At 42.3% G+C, this 21,885-nt stretch overlaps 1 protein-coding gene across 1 annotated transcript; it reads left to right on the top strand.

Annotated features, from left to right (window-relative positions):
* The first annotated feature begins 4,149 nt into the window (after positions 1–4,149).
* LOC142587638 (uncharacterized) lies at positions 4,150–20,212 on the top strand. Its single transcript, XM_075698802.1, has 4 exons — positions 4,150–4,303; positions 11,900–11,959; positions 17,257–17,463; positions 20,103–20,212. Exons 1-3 carry the CDS (start codon positions 4,264–4,266, stop codon positions 17,460–17,462), a joined length of 306 nt encoding a protein of 101 aa, XP_075554917.1. The 5' UTR covers positions 4,150–4,263; the 3' UTR covers position 17,463; positions 20,103–20,212.
* The last annotated feature ends 1,673 nt before the right edge of the window (positions 20,213–21,885 follow it).

Here is a 21,885-nt window from a genome sequence, read left to right as displayed (position 1 = left end):
TACATATTTTCCAAAGAAGCTGCGGTCTTCCAACAGGTTCTTTGAGAGCATCAGCAGCAGGTTAACGCTTATGGAGTGGAAAACCTTCTTTTGAAAAGTTCGCGTGGACGCAACCATTACTTAGCGTTCAGCAGTCGTCATGCCCCGATCCTTACGCACGCCGGCTGGCTCAGCGCATGCAGCACGTGAAAACCAGAAGGTAGGTGCACGATGCACCTCGAAAGAAGGCGACGCGGCGATTACTCTGAAAGTGGGTTATGTTGGTAGTAAATTTTGGCGGACTCGGTCTGAACTGTGGTTCGCGCAGAGCAACGAACATTTCTCCCTCGCACGCCTCGCTAAGGACCGGGCATGCTACCAGTACGACGTTGCCGATCAGCGCACCGACTACACTACCAAGATTTGGGGCATCCTCGCATGCTAGCCAGCAAATAACCTTTACCAACAGCTAATACTCCTCATATATCATGTGCCACTTGCAGCTCAAATACATACAACTCGGTGACTGCAAGTCGTTTTACTTTGTCTGCCAAATGCCGCTTCCAGCGGTAGCATGCAGAATCACAACCATTTCATCTGAAAGCTGCCGCTTAAAGGACTACCAACTTACGTCCACGCAGTTCTTCAGAGTGAGTACGCGCCAGTGCCTCACCAGTTTGTCAATATTGCTGACCGCGTCACTGGCGTCCCACGTCGTCACAATCTCACACCATTGAGACGGCCAAACTGGCGTCGCCTAATTCCAAGCTATTTCGTCACATCGACGATAACACGCAACAGGTCAGGTTCCTCCTAAAGTGTCTGGACCAGCACATGTCGTCGGTCTCCCCACCTCCAAGAAATTTGTGACCGGAACATCCACCTGTTGCAGTCGCATTACAACAGCATTTGCTTCTGCCAGGACGCTTGTGAGACAAAACACGGAACCGGGGAACGTCATGTTTAACTGAAAGTCAGGCAAGCCCACGGCATCACGTGAAGGTGGCACTTAGCTGCCAACGTGTAGTTCGCCATATATCTGTCAGCGACCACGTAAAGAGTCAGTGGTTCCCTGTAGACTGCGGATCCATCCTTTGCGGCTACATGCAAACAAAACTTGAATCTCCCTGTGCGTCTTCGACCGTCCAGTTCAGTGCAGTGACCAGTCTACCATCCAGACCAATAGCTCGCTTCATCTGCAGATCAAACTAACAACCATCGCCTACTTTTTCAGCATCTCTGAAATCACCCCTTATAGAAACAGAGAAGACCTCGCGTAGTCCATCCCTCCTGACCTTTCAAGACTACGAGGCCTCAGCAGAAAGCACTCGATCTGTGGCAGACATCTTGGCCCTACAAGACTATGATCTTCCTACGACAGCCAAGAATTTCGACCTCCACCGTTTTAAGTGCCTGTTGAATTCTACATGCGCTTCTTGGCAAAACCAGCTGTACACCACGCTTGGGCAGTCTACAAAATAGATTTTGCACCTTTGGCAGTCTACAAGGTAGCCAATCCATCGCCTGTACACCAGCCTTAAGGGAAGTTTTATATGGGAGCAAATCTGCTGTCTGCGACGGCACTATACAGTTTCATATGATATCAAATGCTTACTTGGGACTCATCAGTGGCAATTCTAGCACTGCTCTCAGTGCCTCCCTCACTCACCACTTTGAGAACACTTAAGCAACAGAAGCGACGTCCTCGCCGAGGCTCAACAAAGTGACTCCGAATTCGAGCAACTACACAAGTGCAGATCTTCGCTGCAGCTACAGCAACTTGCCGTCCTTGGTTGCGGGAACAATCTCAACTGCGACCTGTCTGCGGAACGTCGAAGATCATATGTGCCCTCATCGCAACGCAGTGGCCTCTTTATACAGCTACAAAACCGCAGCCATCGCGGCCTACGTGCCTCCAAGCGCATCGTGGTTGACCATTTGATTTGCCTTTCCATGCAGCGTGAGTTTCGCATCTTGGTCGGCACCCTCATAGGATGCCAAGGTGCCAAAATTATCTTGCGTGTCATTTCGCCATTCGGAGCACTTTCTCATCGCTGAGAATGCTTTCATCAAATCTATCTAGAGAATAATTTGCGTTTTCTGCATGCTGCACAGTATTTCTACTGTTTTACAGTCTTCGATCGCTGAATCTGATGGGCTTAAATATGACACCGGCAAAGTATCACAACAGTAGACGTCGCGTAGGCTTTCTTCACCTACTCAACATCCCGTATCGGCAGCACTCGTACATTCGGAAGTGAATGAGGACACCTGTTCGAAAGGTAGGTTTTCGGGATTTTGGGCCTGGCACTGTATTTCTTTAATTACGGATCCCAAATTATTACAGTTGTGCCCACGGAATTATTTAACACTTTCACTGGCAACTCAATGCAATCCTTTTATTGCACTCTGACTCAACCAGATACAGATTTCAGGGAGTCTGGTTATTCAGCGCTCCTAGCCGTCACTGCTGGAAGCTTGGTGATTTCAATGAAACGGGCTCATTTTCGGTGATAAAAATAATAGAGGCTCAAATACTACAAAGTTCATCGAAATGTAGTAGATGTACCACACTGCGCAAATGCAGAAGGGTTAACATAGACCTACAGATTCTGGGCCAATGAAATGTAAATTTTATACAACGGGAACCTTGTCGTACCAACACAAATGACGCCTCGTTTGTCAGGACAAAAACGGACACTTAAATGAAAACTTGACAGAAATAATCAGATCGCGCATAATTGCAAACAGTATGTACGTATGCCTTTCACTTCATCAAGTAATAGTGTCCGCGGGCGTATAAAAACATATTCCAAAATATTTTCAGCAAGGAAGTCGTGTCTTCACTGTAGTATTTTGACAATAATCTTCGCACTACGCCGCCATCGACGCGAAAGCGGTTAAGTGCTATAATGGATCGTGTCGATAGCTCACGCAAAAGCCCTAGGGCTGGAGTTGGAATCTAAAAATTGCGCTGCGACTTTGTTAGAGCTCTCCAAAAATTGACTTGCTTCTTGTTTTTGTTTTTAGCTAGGGCGCAGCGTTCAGTCTTCGATATATTTTAGGTTTCACTTTTAGAAAAAGAGCCACACAACTGTCCTCTGGGAGTAGTGTTGTTCTTCATTACATTTACTTCCCCTCCTGGAAATAGCTATCGTGGCGAATTATGGCCAGAAAACTACTGCAGGCTCAAAAAGAAGACTCAAGCGGCTCGAAGACTCGAAGACGTAGTTCAAAGGCGAAGTGTGCTTGCCCACGTGGTACGGGCCGTGGTACAACGAAAGAAGATTCGCCAACATACAGGGCTGTCTGAACGAATTCAGAGCTAACCAAGTGAGGGGGGATATACCATGCTGAATGCTTCGAGACTTCTGGATGGCGTTCTCGGCAGCGTTGGTGAGAGATTGGGCAATCCGGCAACGCTCTTTTGTGTGATTAACAGCTTGTGAAACTGTAACCGCCTTACCTACATTTAGGTGATAAGGAAGTGTGGTCTCCAGTGTGGTGGAAGGTTCCTGTCCAAATAGTAAGAAGTAAGGAGACAATCCAATGGTGATCTACATAACACTATTGTGGGCTTATGTCGCAAGGGGTAGGACACGATCCCAGTGTGAGTGACAAAACGTGATGCACATTTGCAGTATATCGTGAAACGTTCAGCTAAATAATAGTGTCATACCCTTCGTTAGAAAATGGTAGGCCATGGTGGTGCGCTGAACTACCATTGTAATTCTCTAGAATTTCTTCCACAACGTCCGGCAGCATTGCACGTCATGTATTCCTAATCAGCTTACGAGGTGCTCCATGCCATAGAATGAAGTGGTGCGAAATGAAAGGGGCAACACTGAAAGAAAAATAGGCCTCGCTTGATTAATCCACAGTTAGGATTATGACCTAGTGCTAATGACCTATTCATAACAAAATAACCCCAATAACGCAAAAAATTCGTTGCTTTCCTGCCGCGTTTAAGGACAGCTGGAAATTTGAGAAGGTTCAGTGAACGGTTCACGAACTCAGCAGGAGGCACAGAATGTCACTAACCTAAGCGGTGTCTTCGTCCTACATTTCAAAGTCAAAGATGTTTGCCCAGGTATGAAAAATAAGATTTGCTACCCTACAATTGTTCTTCAGATATCTATTTGAACTTTTCCGTGTTCAGGAAAGGAAATACTTCTTCAATCACCACTTGACATATGTTCAAATCACTCAGCCAACGGTATATAAAGTGGCGCAGTTGCAGTTTTCATCGCAAAGACAGAGCACTGATCTGTTACAGATATCGCAATGGTAAAAGTTCTGTTTTTTGTGCTGTTTGCAGCCATTGGTAAGTAGATATTCAATTGTAAAACATGAATGACTCTTAGAATTGATATAATTAGAAACCCATTCATATGTACCAGAAGAACATATTTATTCGCTAGAACAAATGGTACATTATATGGAAAATACGCTACACATTTCAGATGAGTTTGACAGAAGGTGAATTTTAAGAAATAATTAACTTCTAAATTCCTTGCTCCAACTTTCAGTCATTCACTAACGCTATGACAACCATATTTCTGACATCACCAATTTTTCATGGATGGTAAAATTATTATGTGTGATGTCCTTCTGATAGTACTAGAGTGCGACGGGTTAGGTAATTAGGATTAGAATTAATTAGACGTTGGGCATTGAAGAAATAAATACCTTGGTGTGGTTAGGGGATGCTTAGGATACCTAACCATGCTGTAAAGGCACAAATTTAATGCATGACTAACACGCCTATTTTAACTCCCCAACGTATCTTATTTTTTACGTATCTTTAGCCCAACGTATCCTATTTGATACGCAGAAATGGATGCCTCGAAAAACCTATTTAGGCACTACAAACTTAATGCAGAGTCTGCAGAATCATTCTTATATGCTGCAGAGAGTTTCCACTTATGGGCAGTGGAGCAAATTATTTTAAAATTAGGTAGTTAGCTTACTAATCAACTATTAGAACATTCCATCACCAGAAATGAATATTAAGAAGTTCTTTTGACTAAATATATGTGGAAAGCTGCATGGAGTTTGTGCAGTATACAGCGCCTTAAATCCATCCCTTCTGAAGCCCCTCCTTCACGTGTAGCAGTACATGCTGTAACTTGAAAGCAGGAACATGCGCCACATTGACTTCACAGGTTTTGAGAGCCAGCGCCAATGTCTCACACCAGGAACATAATGAATGGTGGCGCTAACTAGACGACGTCAGGCACGTGGCGTCACTGATATTCCAGAAGAATATTCTACAGATTGAATGAAACTTTCTCAATACAAGCACTAGCAATGTTTGCGAAGTTCTCTGAGCGTGATAATTAGATGGAATGTTGCGGGCTAGCTGTAAGGATTGCTTTAAACAGGACCAGGGGTGCTATCACGTGAAACTATTCGAAACGTTTTTATTCCCATTCTGCAACCAGGCCTCCTTGATTGGTCAAAAAGCTATTTTGGACCATCGCCACTTCGCCTGTGTGTCATACGACATCACTAAAATCGCGAGAGGTCTCTATCTGATACGACGCCTGCACACTTATTCATGATTCGACCGAACAAAATAAAAATACTTATTTATCATTCGACGCTTTTCGCCGTTAGCTCTCAGCTATTGGTCAAATGTTTTCGGACTATACACACTTCACCTGCCCATCATGCGAATTCAGAAAAAAAGGCGGAAACTCACCGCGTCATGGTGACGTTTATCCGATAAGGATGTTATATTATGCCCAACCAAACCGAATATTTTTCTGAATAGGCGCAGGCTACCCGTTCCCAAAGAAATAAATGATCGCTGCCGCCGATCACTCAGGCCCTAGCTGCTCACACCTGCCGGACAGCATTCGTTTATTTGCGTATAATAACCTTTCTGCTCGGACGTGTAACGTTTTAGAGCAATAGAGGCACGTTTGCGACCTCGCTCTGCCAACTCTTCTCAGCTAAGGATTTGTTCTGGAGACATTCCTAACGTTCGGTTGTGCGCTACCGCAATTTTTAGACCAGCCACGGCAAGCACAATAAGGGAAAGCGGACCAATCGTAGACGCCCGCACCATCCTCATCATCCCGTTACCTATGTTCAGTACGCTGGCTCGGCCCCATCGAAACCCTCTCCATTTGAGCGGGCTTCTTGCCACCTGGCATGTAATTACAAACGAAAAACTGCTGAATCTAGACAATGTTATTGGTTTTGAAAGCAAAGTGAGCGCCTTTAAATTAAGAGGGCCTTTAAATGGGGGTTGTAGGCAACACTGAGACTCACCGCCCAATGCTTACGTCGGTGGATGGGCAAACTTGACTTCAGGAGATGGAATAAAACGCGTTTGAATAGTTTTACATTATAGGGACCCAGATCTGAAAACTGCTCCGAGTGCGGCCGAGTGAACATAACCCTAAAGTGCCTTACGTTCCATGAATTATCATTTTGGCTTCCCTGGACATCTGTTACCCGTTGCCATCGAGATCGCACTGCCATTTCTGATGTCGATTGTTGAGTGAGGCTTGTAGGGCCGCTGCCTCAAAGCCTGCGGGAAGCCTCCAAAGGCGTGATGCACTTGTGTGCGCGAAAGCTTAGTAATGCGTCAGGCGGCAGCCGAGCCCCTCTATTGGTTCACTTTGGACACGATCGGTCGCCTATAGGCACTGCCGCAGAAATAAGTGCGTGGCAACCGAATGGAGAAGGATGGAGTGCTGGCGACTGCGAACGTTCAGATTTGTTCCATTGTTCGCCGCATACTGAATGACGCATACTCAGTGGCCCAAATTGGCGAAAGGTTCATAAAAAGCGGCACATACAAAGTACATTTCTGGCGCAGCTTCCTAATGAGTGGGTTTGCTGTTTTTGAAAAGCCCTTGTGATTTGGGTTTGATTCTTCTTGGCATCGGAGAAACTTGTTTGAAAGGAGGATCATTTTCTACTTTGTAGAGTAGCAAATTCCCAGCAATACATACCTAACTATTGAAGTTGGGGTCAAAGGCGTTCGCTGAAGAGCTGTGCATACCTACTGGCAAATGCCCAGTGTTGCAAGTGGGCACCAAAGAGGTTCAATGAAGAACAGCACGGACTGAGTGGCACGTAGCCTGTGCTACAAATCAGCTTCATGGCTCTTTTTGAGCAGTGGCGACTGCCCAGTATGAGACCGAATTGGGATAAGTACGGCGTCGATGAGGGACACCTTTATGCATTTAATGTTACATACTCAGTGGCCCAAGTTATTCAGATCTTTGGGTTTGAGCCCTGCTCTCAGTACAGGGGGCTTAACGCCCTACGCTTTGGACCAAGGATTACTCAATGACCCTGTCAGGCCGCAACACAAATCGAAATATACAAAGTTACAAGCACTCAAGAATATCTCCAGGAAAGGACGTTAAATTCAAAGTTGAATGCAGAGCCAGTGCGAGCTTACGTATCTATCTCCTTGCACGGCACACACCCTCGCACATGGTTCAGTCACACAATAGGTCGAGGCGCCCAGATACCGCCAAGGCCATATGGCTTTGCGCAAAGTATGAATTTGAAATCTCAACTTACCACCATGGCTTTCGGCCGCGGTGCTGCAAGCTTAGAGAAAGAAAACAGCCGACGCCTGCGAGAGTACTGCGTCAGCTCTAAACCGTACAATTCTTGTTGTACAGCTCGGGGGCTTCCATAGAAGTAGATGGGAATAGGGGAATCTTTCTCTGTAATTGCGGCACCGATTTTGACGATGTTAGTTGTACGAGTATTGCGAATAAAAAATGAAATATACCAAGTGTACAAAGGGGAGCTTCAATTTACACCATTGCTCTTTTAAGAAAAAAATGTAGAAAATTCTGAAGTATCAAGTCTATCGTACTGCAGTACAGGGATAAGAAACAATACAACAATACTGTAAACTGAGCCTAAAACACATCTAAAGCGGAGGAAATAAGTGCGGTATACGTGGCTCTTCGATATGCCACTTTTTATTGCTTGAAAATTTTTGTGAGTCTTGTTGCAAGTTAAATGAATTTCCAGCTTCTTGATATATCTCATTTTAGCCATATAGGTTGCTATAAGAGATGCTGTGTTTATATAACTAAAGCATTGCTTAGTGTCCCAGGCCACGCATTTGTAAAATTCCTGCTTCGTGTGAACTTCGTATTTCTTGTGCGAGCTATTCCAACTGAATACTCAAGAAAGATTAGATAAAAACGGAGTTGCAATACGCCGGCAATATAGTTTGAGTTGCTAATATTTCTCTAAGAGCTTACTATATCACACGGTGAACATTTAAATTTTCGTGCCAGTGCGATTGCTGAAGTTGATGTATAAGTTGCCTATCATTTAGCGTATACCGAATTAAGTACATGATGTGCTACTCTCCCACCAAAGCGGTGACCAATATTTAAAGCTCCAGCTTGAGCCGTTGCTTCGGAACTTGTACGTACCTAATTCTGAAAAGCGACATGATGAACAGCTGAGTCTGAGAATTTTTCATAACACGGCGGTGCAAAATGTTGTAAACCGGGAATGAATCAGCTGGCTCTAACCGTTGTTGACTACTTAACTGAACACCTGGAAGCACATTTGTGGGGCAGCCCAGTATGTACATTTAGGTAGAAGCGAAAAACTCGCAAATTATACGCTAGTGTGGATGTTGATGCGTCCGCCGGCATCGGGAGAAAAACCCCGCTTTTGACAGCCTGCGGAGAGCCGGCCATCTTGAAAAATTAACAGCGTGTTGGACTCTCCTACGCAGCTGTCTCGCCTATCAAGCAACAATTGTACTCACCTATGCGGCTGTCTGGAACTAGTACACACACTAAATATTGCACGGCTGTTCTTCGTGGGCACGTTTTCTATTATCCGCTACGGATTTCAGTTCGAGCGAAATGCAAACGCGCTTTTGTACATAGACTGTGGTGCACATGAGGTACCCCAAGTGGTCACAATTCGGACTCTCCATCCTTAACGGGCCTAATAAATACATTATTGATTTTCATGTAAAACCACATAGTTCATTTTGTAAATTTTATTTTTCAATGAATGTTGTTAAATGGCTTAGCGTACGTATATTGTCACAGTTAAACGAAGATGAGAGGCGAGAACAGGGATCACAAAAACAGCTTGTGTTTGTAGACCAGCATAGAGACGTCTTCTTCGTCTTCTAATTTCGGCTAGGCCGAAGCACGAGAAGCCCGCTGAAGTTCGCACCGTTGTCCTTGTTGTTGATAGAGAAGAGATGCAGCAACTGCCTTCGTCTACAAAGAAGCATGGGCCCTATGCTAGAGGAGCTCGCTAGTAGAAACAAACTCCGGCAGTCACTCGCTGACGTACGGCTTTGTCTCGTTGTCGTTGTCGTCGACGTAGAAGAGACCCAGCAATGTGGTCACATACGTTTTGTCACTCGAGATTAGCGCAAATCTTTTCCTTTGCTTTGTCTTTTTGTTGCTGAAATACGCATAGACACTGCGACTCTAAAAACAGGACAAGAATATACAATGTGTACACAATTTCTTTTTTAAATTGCCTGTGGCAGATACCTCAATTCTAGTTCGTGAGAGGGAGAGAGAGAGAGAGAGCGATATAAGGAAGGTAGATATGTTAGCCAGTGAAGAGTCTGGTTGGCTACCATTTGCTGGGGGAAGTAAGAAGAGGGAGATAGAGAAGAGAGATAGTATAGATGCCTGCACAGACATTGAGTCATAGCCGCTCGTGCAAGCCAGACATTCTGAGAAAGCACAAAAATGCCTTCACTGCCTTGTGAGCCGATGATCGGTGGGACGGTGCTCTAGTACTCTCTGTTCACGCAGACGATGATAATCTAGTTTCCTCAATGTGCTGGAAAAGATTGTCTTTGTGCTTCAAATTGGAGACAGGGGCACAATAGGGAATCAATATTTTCCTCGCACCCGCAAACATAACATGCAGGACTATGAGCCATTTCACTTAGTGCTGAGTAAGCTTTCGTGAGTCCCAACCGACACAGTAGAGGTGTTTCGCATTGGTGGAGTCGGATCGGAGGTCGGAGTTGCAGTGAAGGGTTTAGCTTGTGCAGTCTTGTGCGCCATGTATGTGCAATATTTCACCCGGCTATGGAGAGTGTGCCTGCTAGAATGCGAGTTTGGCCCGCAGCGTCAGTCCTTGAAAGAGGAATGGGGACGCAGTGGTCATTACTTGCGAAAAAATTAATATGAATCTGTGACTAGTTAACAAACTCTTTAATTCTGTTTCACTATTCACCGTATTGCACAAATTGCGAATTACAAATTCTAGCGGGTGAGACTGCATGGCGTATACACTTAATAAAACTGTGCAGATGACACGATTTACCTGATATGCGCCATTAAACTTGGGGTACGATGCACTATCGTTCCACTTTCTTTCTTAACAAAACATGGTTTTATGTATTGAAGCCCAGAAGTAACTCGAATGCCATTGCATGTATTCTCAAAGATCGGAATTCAATATTTTGAAAATGCTGTCATCCTAAGAACTCATTCCAATGGGATTCGCCTTCTAAGCTTCCCGGCTAGAGTTTTAAATTTAAATATGTGCCATAAGCTTGCTAGTTAAAAAGATAATTAGAAAATTTTTGATTATGCGACCATGCATTTCAATTTCTTGTGCAAGTAATATCCACCTGTACGAGTGAACCAGCTCATCGACTAGAATTATGCTAGCTGCCACAGGAAATGTTTAAACACATTTAGAGGTGTCCGCTGAAACACTTGGTATGTGATGCGATATGTGCATCTTTTACCACCTTTAAAAACGGCAAAATTACTGGCCGGAGAAAAGGAAGGGAGTGCGCCGCGATATTTAAGCACACCCTGAGCCACTTTGTGCGATGGTTGTGTAACAAGCGTGTAATTCTTGGAAAAGCGCCGAAATGCAATGTACTGATATTTTATTATGGAATATTATACTGATATATGAATACTCCTCAGCGAAATATATTTTAGGCGCTTTTAGAAAACTTCGTTTGACTAAAATTAAATGATATTGCGAAGACGTTTCAGGAACACGTATGCCATTACACCTTAACATAAGTGTTAGAGCTGCTTCTTGAAAGGCATTTTCCTAACATGCACAAAAAAAGTTTTGTAGATCTCTTGCATGCTTGTGGACGTGCCAGCTTAATTTGGCTGGCTTGCGGTGGCTAAAAACCATGGTGCATTTAGTCGTCACGCACGTGCAGTTCCTATGTACGTTCCATGTGCCAAAAAACAACGAATTCCGGAATGTATTTCGAAAACTATGACAGGTTATATGCTTCTCCTAATGTGTTATTTACAAGAACATTTATTCAGACGTCCGAAGCTTTTCTAATTCTAAAATAGCGGGCTTGAGTTCAGCGTTCGTGATTCGTTTACATGCCCAGATATATGTTCTTTATTATGCAATAATTATGAACTTTTAAGCAAAGCCATCAATGTTGCAGAAAAATACATTTCTTAATCCGAAAACGTCAAAAGTGAGCATCTTCCAATTCTTTTAATGTGCAGTATTTGCGCACATGCTGCTGTCGCCATGCGTTACCTTGTAATTACCGAGATCCAACACTACAGATTTTGTGTGCTCGCGTATTGATGGCCTGTCTTACAAACTTGTTATTGGAAATGATTTCGCTTCGTCAACACCAAGATATCATGGTGATGGGATGCCGGCTAGTTGCATTCTTTAGCTCCTCACCACTCGCAGCAAATAACTACCAGCTGCAGTACATAGATTTACGGGCTTAGAAATTCCAAGTCGAAGTCAATAAACTAAGTCATTTATGTGAGGAAAGATTCACACGTATCGTACGTGTACTTGTTCTGATGTTCTAGTTTCGATTACACTTCGGAAACTTCTAGACTGTCAAGTTGCTTCAATGAGCCAATGTCTAGGTTTTAGTGAATTATGCAGGACAAAATAACACTGTATATCTTTTTTACAGTGGCTGACATCATCGAAGCCAGGCCTAATGAATTTCCAAAACAGCAATTGACTAATAATGGTTTGTATGTCAGACATAACACATGTGAACGAATTATATATGCATGTTTTTGCACATGGACAAAAAAAAACCAGCACATATCTCCGACGCCAGTGATCGGGCTAACGAATACGATAATTTTGACAATGAGCACTACATATGAAGTGATGTTTACCTACAATGTTGGAAATATACGTACAACACAGTAATCAGCGCTGAAAACCTTTGAATATTCTTCTATATTTTGCCGTTAACACTTCTATTCGAAATATGATAACGTGGAGTTTTAATAATTATTTAGGACTAATTATGTAATTAGGTGGAAAACGAAAAAAAATATCTGTATCTCCAAGCGATGACAAATAACATTACCTTGGTTCTTTCCAAGGTTCTTTCCAAGGTTCTTTCCGAGGTTCTTTCCAAGGTTCTTTCCAAGGCTTTCTGCATACTTTTAATGTTTGGTTCAATTAAGTGAAACACCCTGTATATTCAGCTGTACTCGATTTGAATAGAGAATTTCACAGGTAATTTCTATCAGAATATTATAATGGTGAAGTAAATCTATTGCGGAACCGTAGCTTCGAACCGCAAAAAATGACCGCCGTTGGACAGACAGTCGTATGCACAGCCCTCCTTCTACCATGTGTCCTAGCTGACGTGGATGAAGCTGTTTGAAAAAAAATGAGGCTGCGAGATTTAACAATGGCACCAACAGTGTTAAGATAGCAATGACGTTCTGGCCAAGGGTCATCTTTTTCTATTATTATTGAAATGCTCAATATTCAAAAATACTCTGTACCTATATTTGCTCTCATATTTGCGTAATGCTGAACGTCAAATTTTGCGTCGCCTTGGAAATGTCATCGCGAACAGTTTCCTATTGACTGCATGTTCGAAGGTTATTTTGCTGGTTGTTGTGTTTGTGGTACAAAACAGGAAAATAATTCGGAATGAAGGCGCACCTACGCATTTCGTGAGCATGACAGGAGCAGTGCTCAGAGAAAGAGATTCTGAGAATGAACACTAGTCAATTGCTGACTTCTCGGTCATAAAAAATTGACAGGACGAAGGTGCAGCTATATTCAGCTGCTCCAATCAAGCAACCGCGTCTGCACTTTTTGTTGCCTTCGCTTCAGTTGTATTTGTTTAGGATAGGGATAACTTTAATAAAGTACCGGCAAACGAGGGTTTAACGCGTCGTGATGCTTGCCATTCGCCGATCCAGGGTGATACTCTACTCTGCACTCCCCCAGTTGGGCCCGTTTGTAGTGGGTCATGAGGCTAGTGCTTTTCGAGCGCATCCAGGGCCCGCTGGATGGCCCATAGTAGTGAGTCCTTGTCTGCAGACTGCAGTGCACCTTGAAGTTCGGGCGGGTAAGTCCTGTAGGTAGCTGCCTTCGAGAACCTGGCACAGTCCCACATGATGTGCCATTGTTCCGCCGGACCCGCTGCACAAACACAGCACAGCCGACTCAGATAGAGCTCTTGGTGAAGCACGTGCAGCATTGCGGGGGTGAGGAGTGACGCGGTCTGTATTTGCATTATGATTACGGCCTCCTACCGACTGAGTGCCGGGTGGGGAGGCGGCATTGTCAGTCGAGCTAAGCGGTAACACTTGGTTACTTCGGCATAACTGATCAAGATGTCCTTGTTTTCGAACCACCACACGGAACGGTCTCTCTCGAGGGCGCCGCGCTAAGCCAGTGCGCAATGCACACAAAAACAGTGTGACATGATCGCTTGGTAGTAGTAGCCAATAATTTCTTCACAAAGTCCGGTTTTGAGGTTCAGTAAGGCAGCCATTGAAAGCGTAGGTTTTTGGAAACCCACTTTAAAAGGGCTGTTGTAGCGCTGACAAAATGTATTGTCCCTCATTCCTAATGCCTTATGCCTTTTTCGCGACAACTTAGACACCTGAAAAAAAAAACTGGAGAAAATGAAGGAACTCGGCAAATGTGCTATAAGATGTTGTCAAAGTCGATGCATAAGTTGATATTCGAGCGAGCGCTAGTATTGAGGTAATTATACATTTTGTCAAATAAATTCGGAAACTAACACTCAAATAATAATCAACAATCAATTATTAAATAAGTTTGGTATTCAATATTAACAAAAGAATCTCCAGCATGCGTAAACTGACTGCTAAAACAACACCTTTGTTCGCATCATCGAATCTAGTAGTGCTTCTTTAATGCGTAAGCATTCCTGGGTGAGTACCCTCGCAAAATCAGTCCGAGACGCGAAAGACATCACACCATTTATCTGGAATATCATTGGAAAATAGGCAAAGTCATGACAATTAACCTTCATTATAGAGTCCAGATGGTTGGGAGCATGAAATTGATAACGAAGAAGCGCCAATTGAAGAAAAAACACAGAGAACCTGTCTTTTCATACCGCATGAAAGCTTTGTTTCCCGTATTACTGTTATGCGTACAAAGAAGCCTACCTTAAGATTAGCAATTATGAAAAATGATAGAACAGTTGATTGGTAGAGTTAATCATAGTCCAATACTCAGTGGTCAGTAGCCTTAAAAGAAGGGGGAAATGGTGGCGTCCCCGCGCTTTCGTCCCCGAAAATTCGTATAGAACGCTGCATCGAATCAAGATTTTAAACCCGTGATAGTACGGAATGGAAGTGTATTTAGGACCTATGAAATGCGTAAGCATATTGCTTATGATCACCAAGAAAATTCCACAGAAAGTCTGAGAGTTGTCTGCTGATGCATAAGCATTCGTTGGCACAGGAAAAGCGATGGGCATACATGCATAGGCTGGGAAACGCAAGTTAACAAAAGTGAAGTTACAGTCGTGCCAAAGAATGCTTATGCTTTAGTGGAGAATTGTCAGTGTTTCTCCAGTAATCTTCTAAGTAGCATGACCCGCGGTAGCTAGAACACATGATATAACTACGATCAACAACTGTCATCTTTCTGACAGCATAATCAGGGGAAGCTGCTTTTTAGCTTGTTGACAAATCTTGTGTGTATGGTGAAGCCCCATGTCATTCAGGCCACTTTTCCCGTTACGAGTTAATAGAGCAATAGATGCACGTACAACAGCCAGAAAAAATGGTTCTGATATATACTAGTGAAATATACCAAGAAAAACTTTATAATATCAACAGAATTATTGTGCATTGGGTGGCGTGCCTAGTAGCTACGAGACTATTGCTCTTTAAAGCAAGATGATACTTAAAAAAAAATTGGCAGGCTCCCTCCTGAACGGGTTGCTAGCAACAGCCACGGCTTTCCATGTACAGTTGGCGAAAATTGGGAGACGGAAATCCAATGAAAAATTTTGAATGCTTGCTGATGGGATTGTCATATTGTAGGCAGGGCAGATGAGCGACATATAAGTGGCCACTCGAAAACAGCGAGATGGCAGTTTAACTTCTACTATTATAACACACATAGTAGGTTTAGAACCCGAAAACAGCCGCCAAATAACAAAGAAAGAAAATCAAAAAGAAAATTCTGTTCTTTGTTCTAGTAGAAACCACGTTTTGTGGGTTTTGTTCGAGAGAAGTATACATGATGCATAATTAGTGCACTACGCTTGGATGATTGTACGGATATTCGGAATAGCACCAGGAGTATGCGCTGTAGAAATACTGAATAACACTAAGCAGGCTGACTGGGGGGAAGAAATGAAGTAACATAGTGTGACAAGAGACTGATATCATTACTTGATTTTGCCGGAGCGGAGTTTTCTGTAAGTTTTCAGAAAGTTACGGAGTACGTTTATTGCCAGACGTGTCACGAACGTGATTGGCGACTGAGAATTAATGGCCCTTTACATGTTATTTTTCATACGTTCTGTTTGGGAGCTTTCTAATATATTGCGATTCTGTCCATTTAGCGAGTCTGAGGGTGGCTGGCTGGACTATAATCTGCTCCTTAAGATTTCCCGAAGTCAGGCTTTTATGCGTTTATAAATGCTAGTATACATTGCTCTGAATCGTTGAATGCGATATTTCTTTTAAGTATATATCCCAGCTTCTGCATGACTGGAGTCACATTTATTGCAGAGCCTGGCTACCGTGACGTAAATAGTAGAAACATACATTTTAGGCTAATCGTCGAAAGTGAGGAATACTTTCATTATTAGAAATATTCGACATCATTACCTTCCATACTAATTTTTTTGTAATTTCATTCGCTCCGAAGCTGAATAAATACGAGTATGCAGTTTGTGATGCCGCAGTATTCCACTGACATCTGAGAAATGATTTCACTTGTAAAAGCATGGGAGTTGATAAAAGTCGGATCGATTCCGATAGGGTTGGTAACGACCTATAAGGGCTGATAAGTATGGGGATGATTCCGATTAGGTTGATAGGGAGCAATAATGATTAATCCGATGAGTTTTATAATGACCTATGTAAGTTCATAAGGACTCATAATGATGGATCAAGTCTGATAAAGTTCATAACTACCGATAAGCGTTCATATAGCCGTACACTCTTGGGATCAAGAGTCAACACAACATACAAGGCCAATAAAGCCTGCATATATTGAACCGTCAACCGCTACGTCAATCGCGGTAAACAATAAGTCGTCTCATATGCGTGGAGATGAGCGAGTGGCACAGTGCTCAAGCGTACGTAGAGAACACATGTGCAATTTCTGCATAACTTTTAGTGCTGTTTTCGCTGACGCGAGGCCAGAGCGTGCACGCTGACTTCGGCTTTTAACGTGCAAGGACATTTAACCGCAGAAATGTTAAGAAAAATATATGTAGCTGTAGCCCGTTGGATATCGTGTTTCGAAATGTAAGTGAAATTAGGCAATCGAACTCAAGCTGTTAGATCGGCAATAATGAATTCGTAAATAATTTTTGTCACCTTGATGTCTTCTCAGGCAATGGAATTGTTTTGTATCCGCATCACATATCGCGATATTTAGTAGGTTGCCCCTGACAGTAACTTACAAACTATATTATAAACACTGTTCGTGACCAACTATACCTATGTAGTAAACACAGCGAAAATATTTAGGTGAGTGTTGTATCTCTAGACACAAAATCCTCGTAACTGCGCGTGATCGGTTCATTCATTGATGCTGTTACTATTTCATCCGCCTATACTCAATTTAGTACACTCACTGCAGTCACGAAAACAAATAAGAAAAATACCTCGGACATCCTTCTTGCACATAAGTCGAAAGGAATCCATCTGTGTGTTCTATTTTTTTTCTAACCAATTCTTGAAAATGGGCGTGAGGTAAATATAATTTTGGATTTGCCTTCAGAAACGAACCTTACCTTTTCTAATGCCAACAAGCTCATTGAGTTAATGTACAGCATATATTTCACAGAAAAACGATTACAAACTGTAAACGGAGATGCAGATATAACTTACGACGAATACTCTAACGAAGATGACAAAGGGCAGAAGAACGGCGGCCCATATGGCGATGATGAGCAACGCCGTCCCTCGGATGCTGCACAACCAAAAGTTTCAAGAACTACTGGAAACAAGGGAGGCTTCGATCGTCTTTCCTTGAAAGCCACAGACAATTGAGGTGAGATCAAATTAGAAATTAGTGTAGCTGCGAGTGCCTAAAATACATGTCTGAAAAAAGGAAGGAGAAAGAAAAGGAGATGATGCGAGTTACTTAATCCTACAAGAATTTGCATGAGCGATATCGCAACTCGTTCTTATTCAATGAATTTTCATTTACAGTGATAATGAAATGGGCTGAGCCTTAGTTTTTCTTTCCATTTCTGTTGGCTTGATCTGAAAAATTTCGCGTTTGCGAATACTTATATACTAGAGCATCTGCAACTTATTTCCATTTTCTTGCTGGGGGCGTGTATTTTCATACTGAGCATCTGTGTGAAAATTACACCAAAATACTTGCGCAGAATTAGGTGTCAGATTTATTGTAACACATGGTTGTCTTTGCGCTCAGTTGTTTACGAAAACTACAGTTCTCGGACAAGAAACTACGCGTACGGAAATATGTGCTCGCACTTCCTGTCCTTAGTAATGACTCGCTTGAAGGCAAATACAAACAAATACGCAGTGTGTTCAATGCGGCTGGTTGGTTCATCTTTAAAATAAAAACAGGAACAGCGAAACACAGGAGGAGCGAGTAAAGAGGACAGAGCGCTCTGTCCTGTTTACTCGCTCGCCCTGTGTTGCGCTGTTCCTGTTTTTATTCTAAGCGAACAAGGAAGGCTATCCCCATTGTCTATTCAGCCTTTTTCTTCAATTATAAACTTTAAAAAGCGCATTTATTTTTTTTACGGACGTGAAGAATTCCTGCGTTTCTTTAGCCTAAGTATTTTGTTAGAAAAGTGAATACGCTGTGGCCTGAGGAACATCATGAGCTTAAGTCACTGCAGATTAGGCAAAAATGTTTCCTTGCATTTAAGGTTATCTAGTTGTAAAAACATATACTTGAAAGTTGCAGATGTCATCGGTTATGCATAAAATGTGACGAATATACGCAATTCAAATGTAAAGATGCGAATTTCAATCCCTAATTCGTCATTGCGATGTGGACCTTCTATAAAAGTTGCAATGTTCTTTAAACATTCAAAATTTTGTATATTCTGCTTCTTTTCACGTTATGATTGCGTGAGACAGCGTTTTGCAAGAGCATTTTTGTTACATTCTGCCTATTTTGTATTACCGCTAATAACTTATACAAAATTGCAACGATCTGCAAAGCGGACCATGCTCTCATTGCCATTCTATCTTTAAATGAAAGGTAAGGAGCGCTTGTTTCTGGAACAACTTAATTTTTTATAACACGCGTAGTTTATAACACGCATAGTTGTTGTGGCAACGAACAGTAGTAATGTACGTTAGGTGAGCAAGGAAGAAGCGCATGTATTCGCTGTGTGTTCAGAACTGAAGGTGGTTATAGTGAAACATTAGTTCGAACAAAGATTAATCATATTTGGCCTTTTACGTGCCAAAACCACTTCCTGATTATGAGGCACGCCCTAGTGGAGGACTCCGGAAATTTTGACCACCTGGGGTTTTTTAACGTGCACCTAAATCTAAGCACACGGATGTTTTCGCATTTCGGCCCCATCGAAATGCGGCCGCCATGGCCGGGATTCGATCCCGCTACCTCGTGCTCAGCAGCCCAACACCATAGGCACTGAGCAACCACGGCGGGTCCAAGAAAGATTATACCTGTAAAGGAGTATTGAAGGTGACTGGCTGATATTCTCGGGACAATCATGGGACCTGTACTTAACAGCTGTGAAAGGACGGCACTGAGAACCACAATGCATCTAATAAGCTCCTAAAACAGTTACCAATATTATTATGAGCTGTAAAAAGTTAGGGTGATTCGTTTAAACAATTATTGATCACTCATAATGACATCGTTGGGTTTACCCATATTCTATAGGTTGAAGTAGAAGAGTGTAAATATGTACTATTCTCGGCGTGCGTTCAAGTAGTTGTGCTTCCTGCAAACTAATTTTAAGATTTTAACCATACTAACTACATACATTCAGCCAAATTTTTTTTCACACCGTCCAACCACACTCACTCCAACAGGCAGCCACAGGTATTACATGCTTCAGAACAATCCTCAAATACCTAGTTGCGACGGCATATGTAGGCGACGCACGGTTGCCACCTGAACAACTTGTAATGTTGCCTCAATTTTGTGAACTTTAAAGAAGAAAAAAAAACGCCAGGTACAGTTTAGAGCACCTTTCAAACATTGTAATTTGTCGTAAACCGTTTTCGGAGGAGATCAGGGTCATTTGCTGTAAAAGTAGACATCATGACGCTATTCTACCATGAGCGTAGCACGTGATCAGGGACATGCAGCAATGTTTTCTTTTCACGGAAATCAATCTTCTGAGTAATATAATTCCATTAACTACATGAAAACTGCAAAAAGTCTGTGCTGAAAAACTATATATATATATATATATATATATATATATATATATATATTTATATATATATATATATATATATATATATATATATATATATATATATATATATATATGTACACTCCACAACCAAGAACGAAAAGAACTAAAACTAAAATAGAAATTTTGCTAGTAAATTACGACTTGTTGTAAATATGGGGACCACTACAGTGCTGAGCGCAACCTTCCATTTTCTTTCTCCTTTGCATTACTTTCCCCTTCAACAACAAATAATTTGTGACTTTTGCAGACTTACAAGCCAAACAGAATGCCTGAAGCCTGGAAATTGGGGCTAACCTCTGACCTCCAGAAACATCCATGTGGCTTTCAGTCATAAATAAAATATTGGTTGCATTGGAAGCAGCGTCCAGGTTTTTTACTATTTGCATTCTTTGGGAACTTCACCATGTTTGCGAATTCTATCTACATCTATTGGGTCTTTAGAAAGGTTCTGAAATAAATTGGACTAGAAGTTCTGAACTAAGATACATTATCGCAGAAACTATAGCCGCCAAGTGTTATAAAAATAGAAAACATTGTCGACACACTTTCGATAGCTCATGACATTCATATGCATACTCCCCAAAGAAGTATTTGACATTTCGAAATAAGAAAACCGAAAGCAAAATTATATTTAGCAACAGCGAAACAATACCGAAAGAAATCATCGACAGCGGTTTCAAACTCAGGCGCGACAATGCTACCACCGACAGCACTTGTCTCCGGTCAAATGCTCATGCCGTGACTAGGGAGTAGTAACCTCTCCAGTCATACCACGGACACGCACCCTCCTGCCACTGCTTTTACCAATAACCTCTGCAGCCTGCCACTGCCCAAAAAAGTACACACAGATAGCATAAAACCAAGGCTGTAAAGCCAAGGATGTATTGTTCCGTGCGAAATCCCAATTATGCGAAACGGCTCACAAGCTAACCCTTAATAATAACGAAATTGTATTTTCCCAAACTGTTAGAACTATCGGTGTTCTCTTCCATGAACATATGGCATGGAATCACCATACGGAAGACATTAGCCATAAACTTTGCAGAGTTTTAGGCGTGTTGCGTCGGTGTCACAATATATTACCTGTAAAACAAAAGCTATTATTATATAACACTCTTTCTTCTTCGCATTTACACTATTGTCATCTGGTTTGGTCCACAGGCTCTAAAGCATCATTCAATAATCTGGTCGTGCTGCAAAGAAATGCCATAAGGTGTATTGAAGGTGTTTCGCATAACGCACACACGGCTTCGTTATTTATAAAGTATAGAATTTTTAGAGTGAACAGTTATTACGAATACAAGCTCTTGGCAACCTTTGAATCAGAAATACGCCGAGGAGGTCCCCCTTACATACGTTGGTCGATTTGCAACCAAATCCGGCCAGTCGCCTCACCCGACATACAGAGAATTTGTATGTACCATGTCTTCGTACTAATTATCGACTGCAAGCATTACATTTCTGCCTTCCGAGTTTACTGAACACATGGAAATTACCAATTGAAAGTTTACGTAATTTGTCCAATACTGATATACTACATAGAATGTCCTGAATGCCCTATTCATGTAATATCAGGCCAATTTTGTGATGGGTAATTATTGTCATGCAATAATCTGTTGCGTTGACGTTTAATGTTTTTTTTATATATTTCAGAGTTTTATTTCGCTTTTGCTGTGACTGACCACATGTGTGTTCCTTTTGTATTGTCGCTCTCCGCTGCCTGTAATTTTGTAATTTTGTAATGAAATGTTGTTTTCCGGGTGATGGGGCCAGTCAAGCTGTTAAATGCAGCTTTTTCCCATCACACCTAACCACTTCCATGTGCGCTTTCACGTACCTGCCATGTGGTTGAATAAACTCAAACTCAAACTCATCTAGAGGCAAAGTTCTGCTCATGAGCTACGCTCCTCATACTCTGGCAGTTTACGCAGATGCCGCCGAATATTCAAACCAGCCAGCATTCGCATTAGCCATTGTAGACAGATTCGAAAACCTCATTTTCAGTGTTTCTTTTCGAAATTTCACAGACT

Source organism: Dermacentor variabilis, chromosome 7 (genome assembly GCF_050947875.1).
Source record: "Dermacentor variabilis isolate Ectoservices chromosome 7, ASM5094787v1, whole genome shotgun sequence".
In the NCBI taxonomy this organism is placed as follows: Eukaryota; Metazoa; Arthropoda; class Arachnida; order Ixodida; family Ixodidae; genus Dermacentor; species Dermacentor variabilis.
The sequence above is the reverse complement of the archived record's forward strand: the minus strand, read 5'-3'. Positions and strand labels throughout refer to the sequence as shown.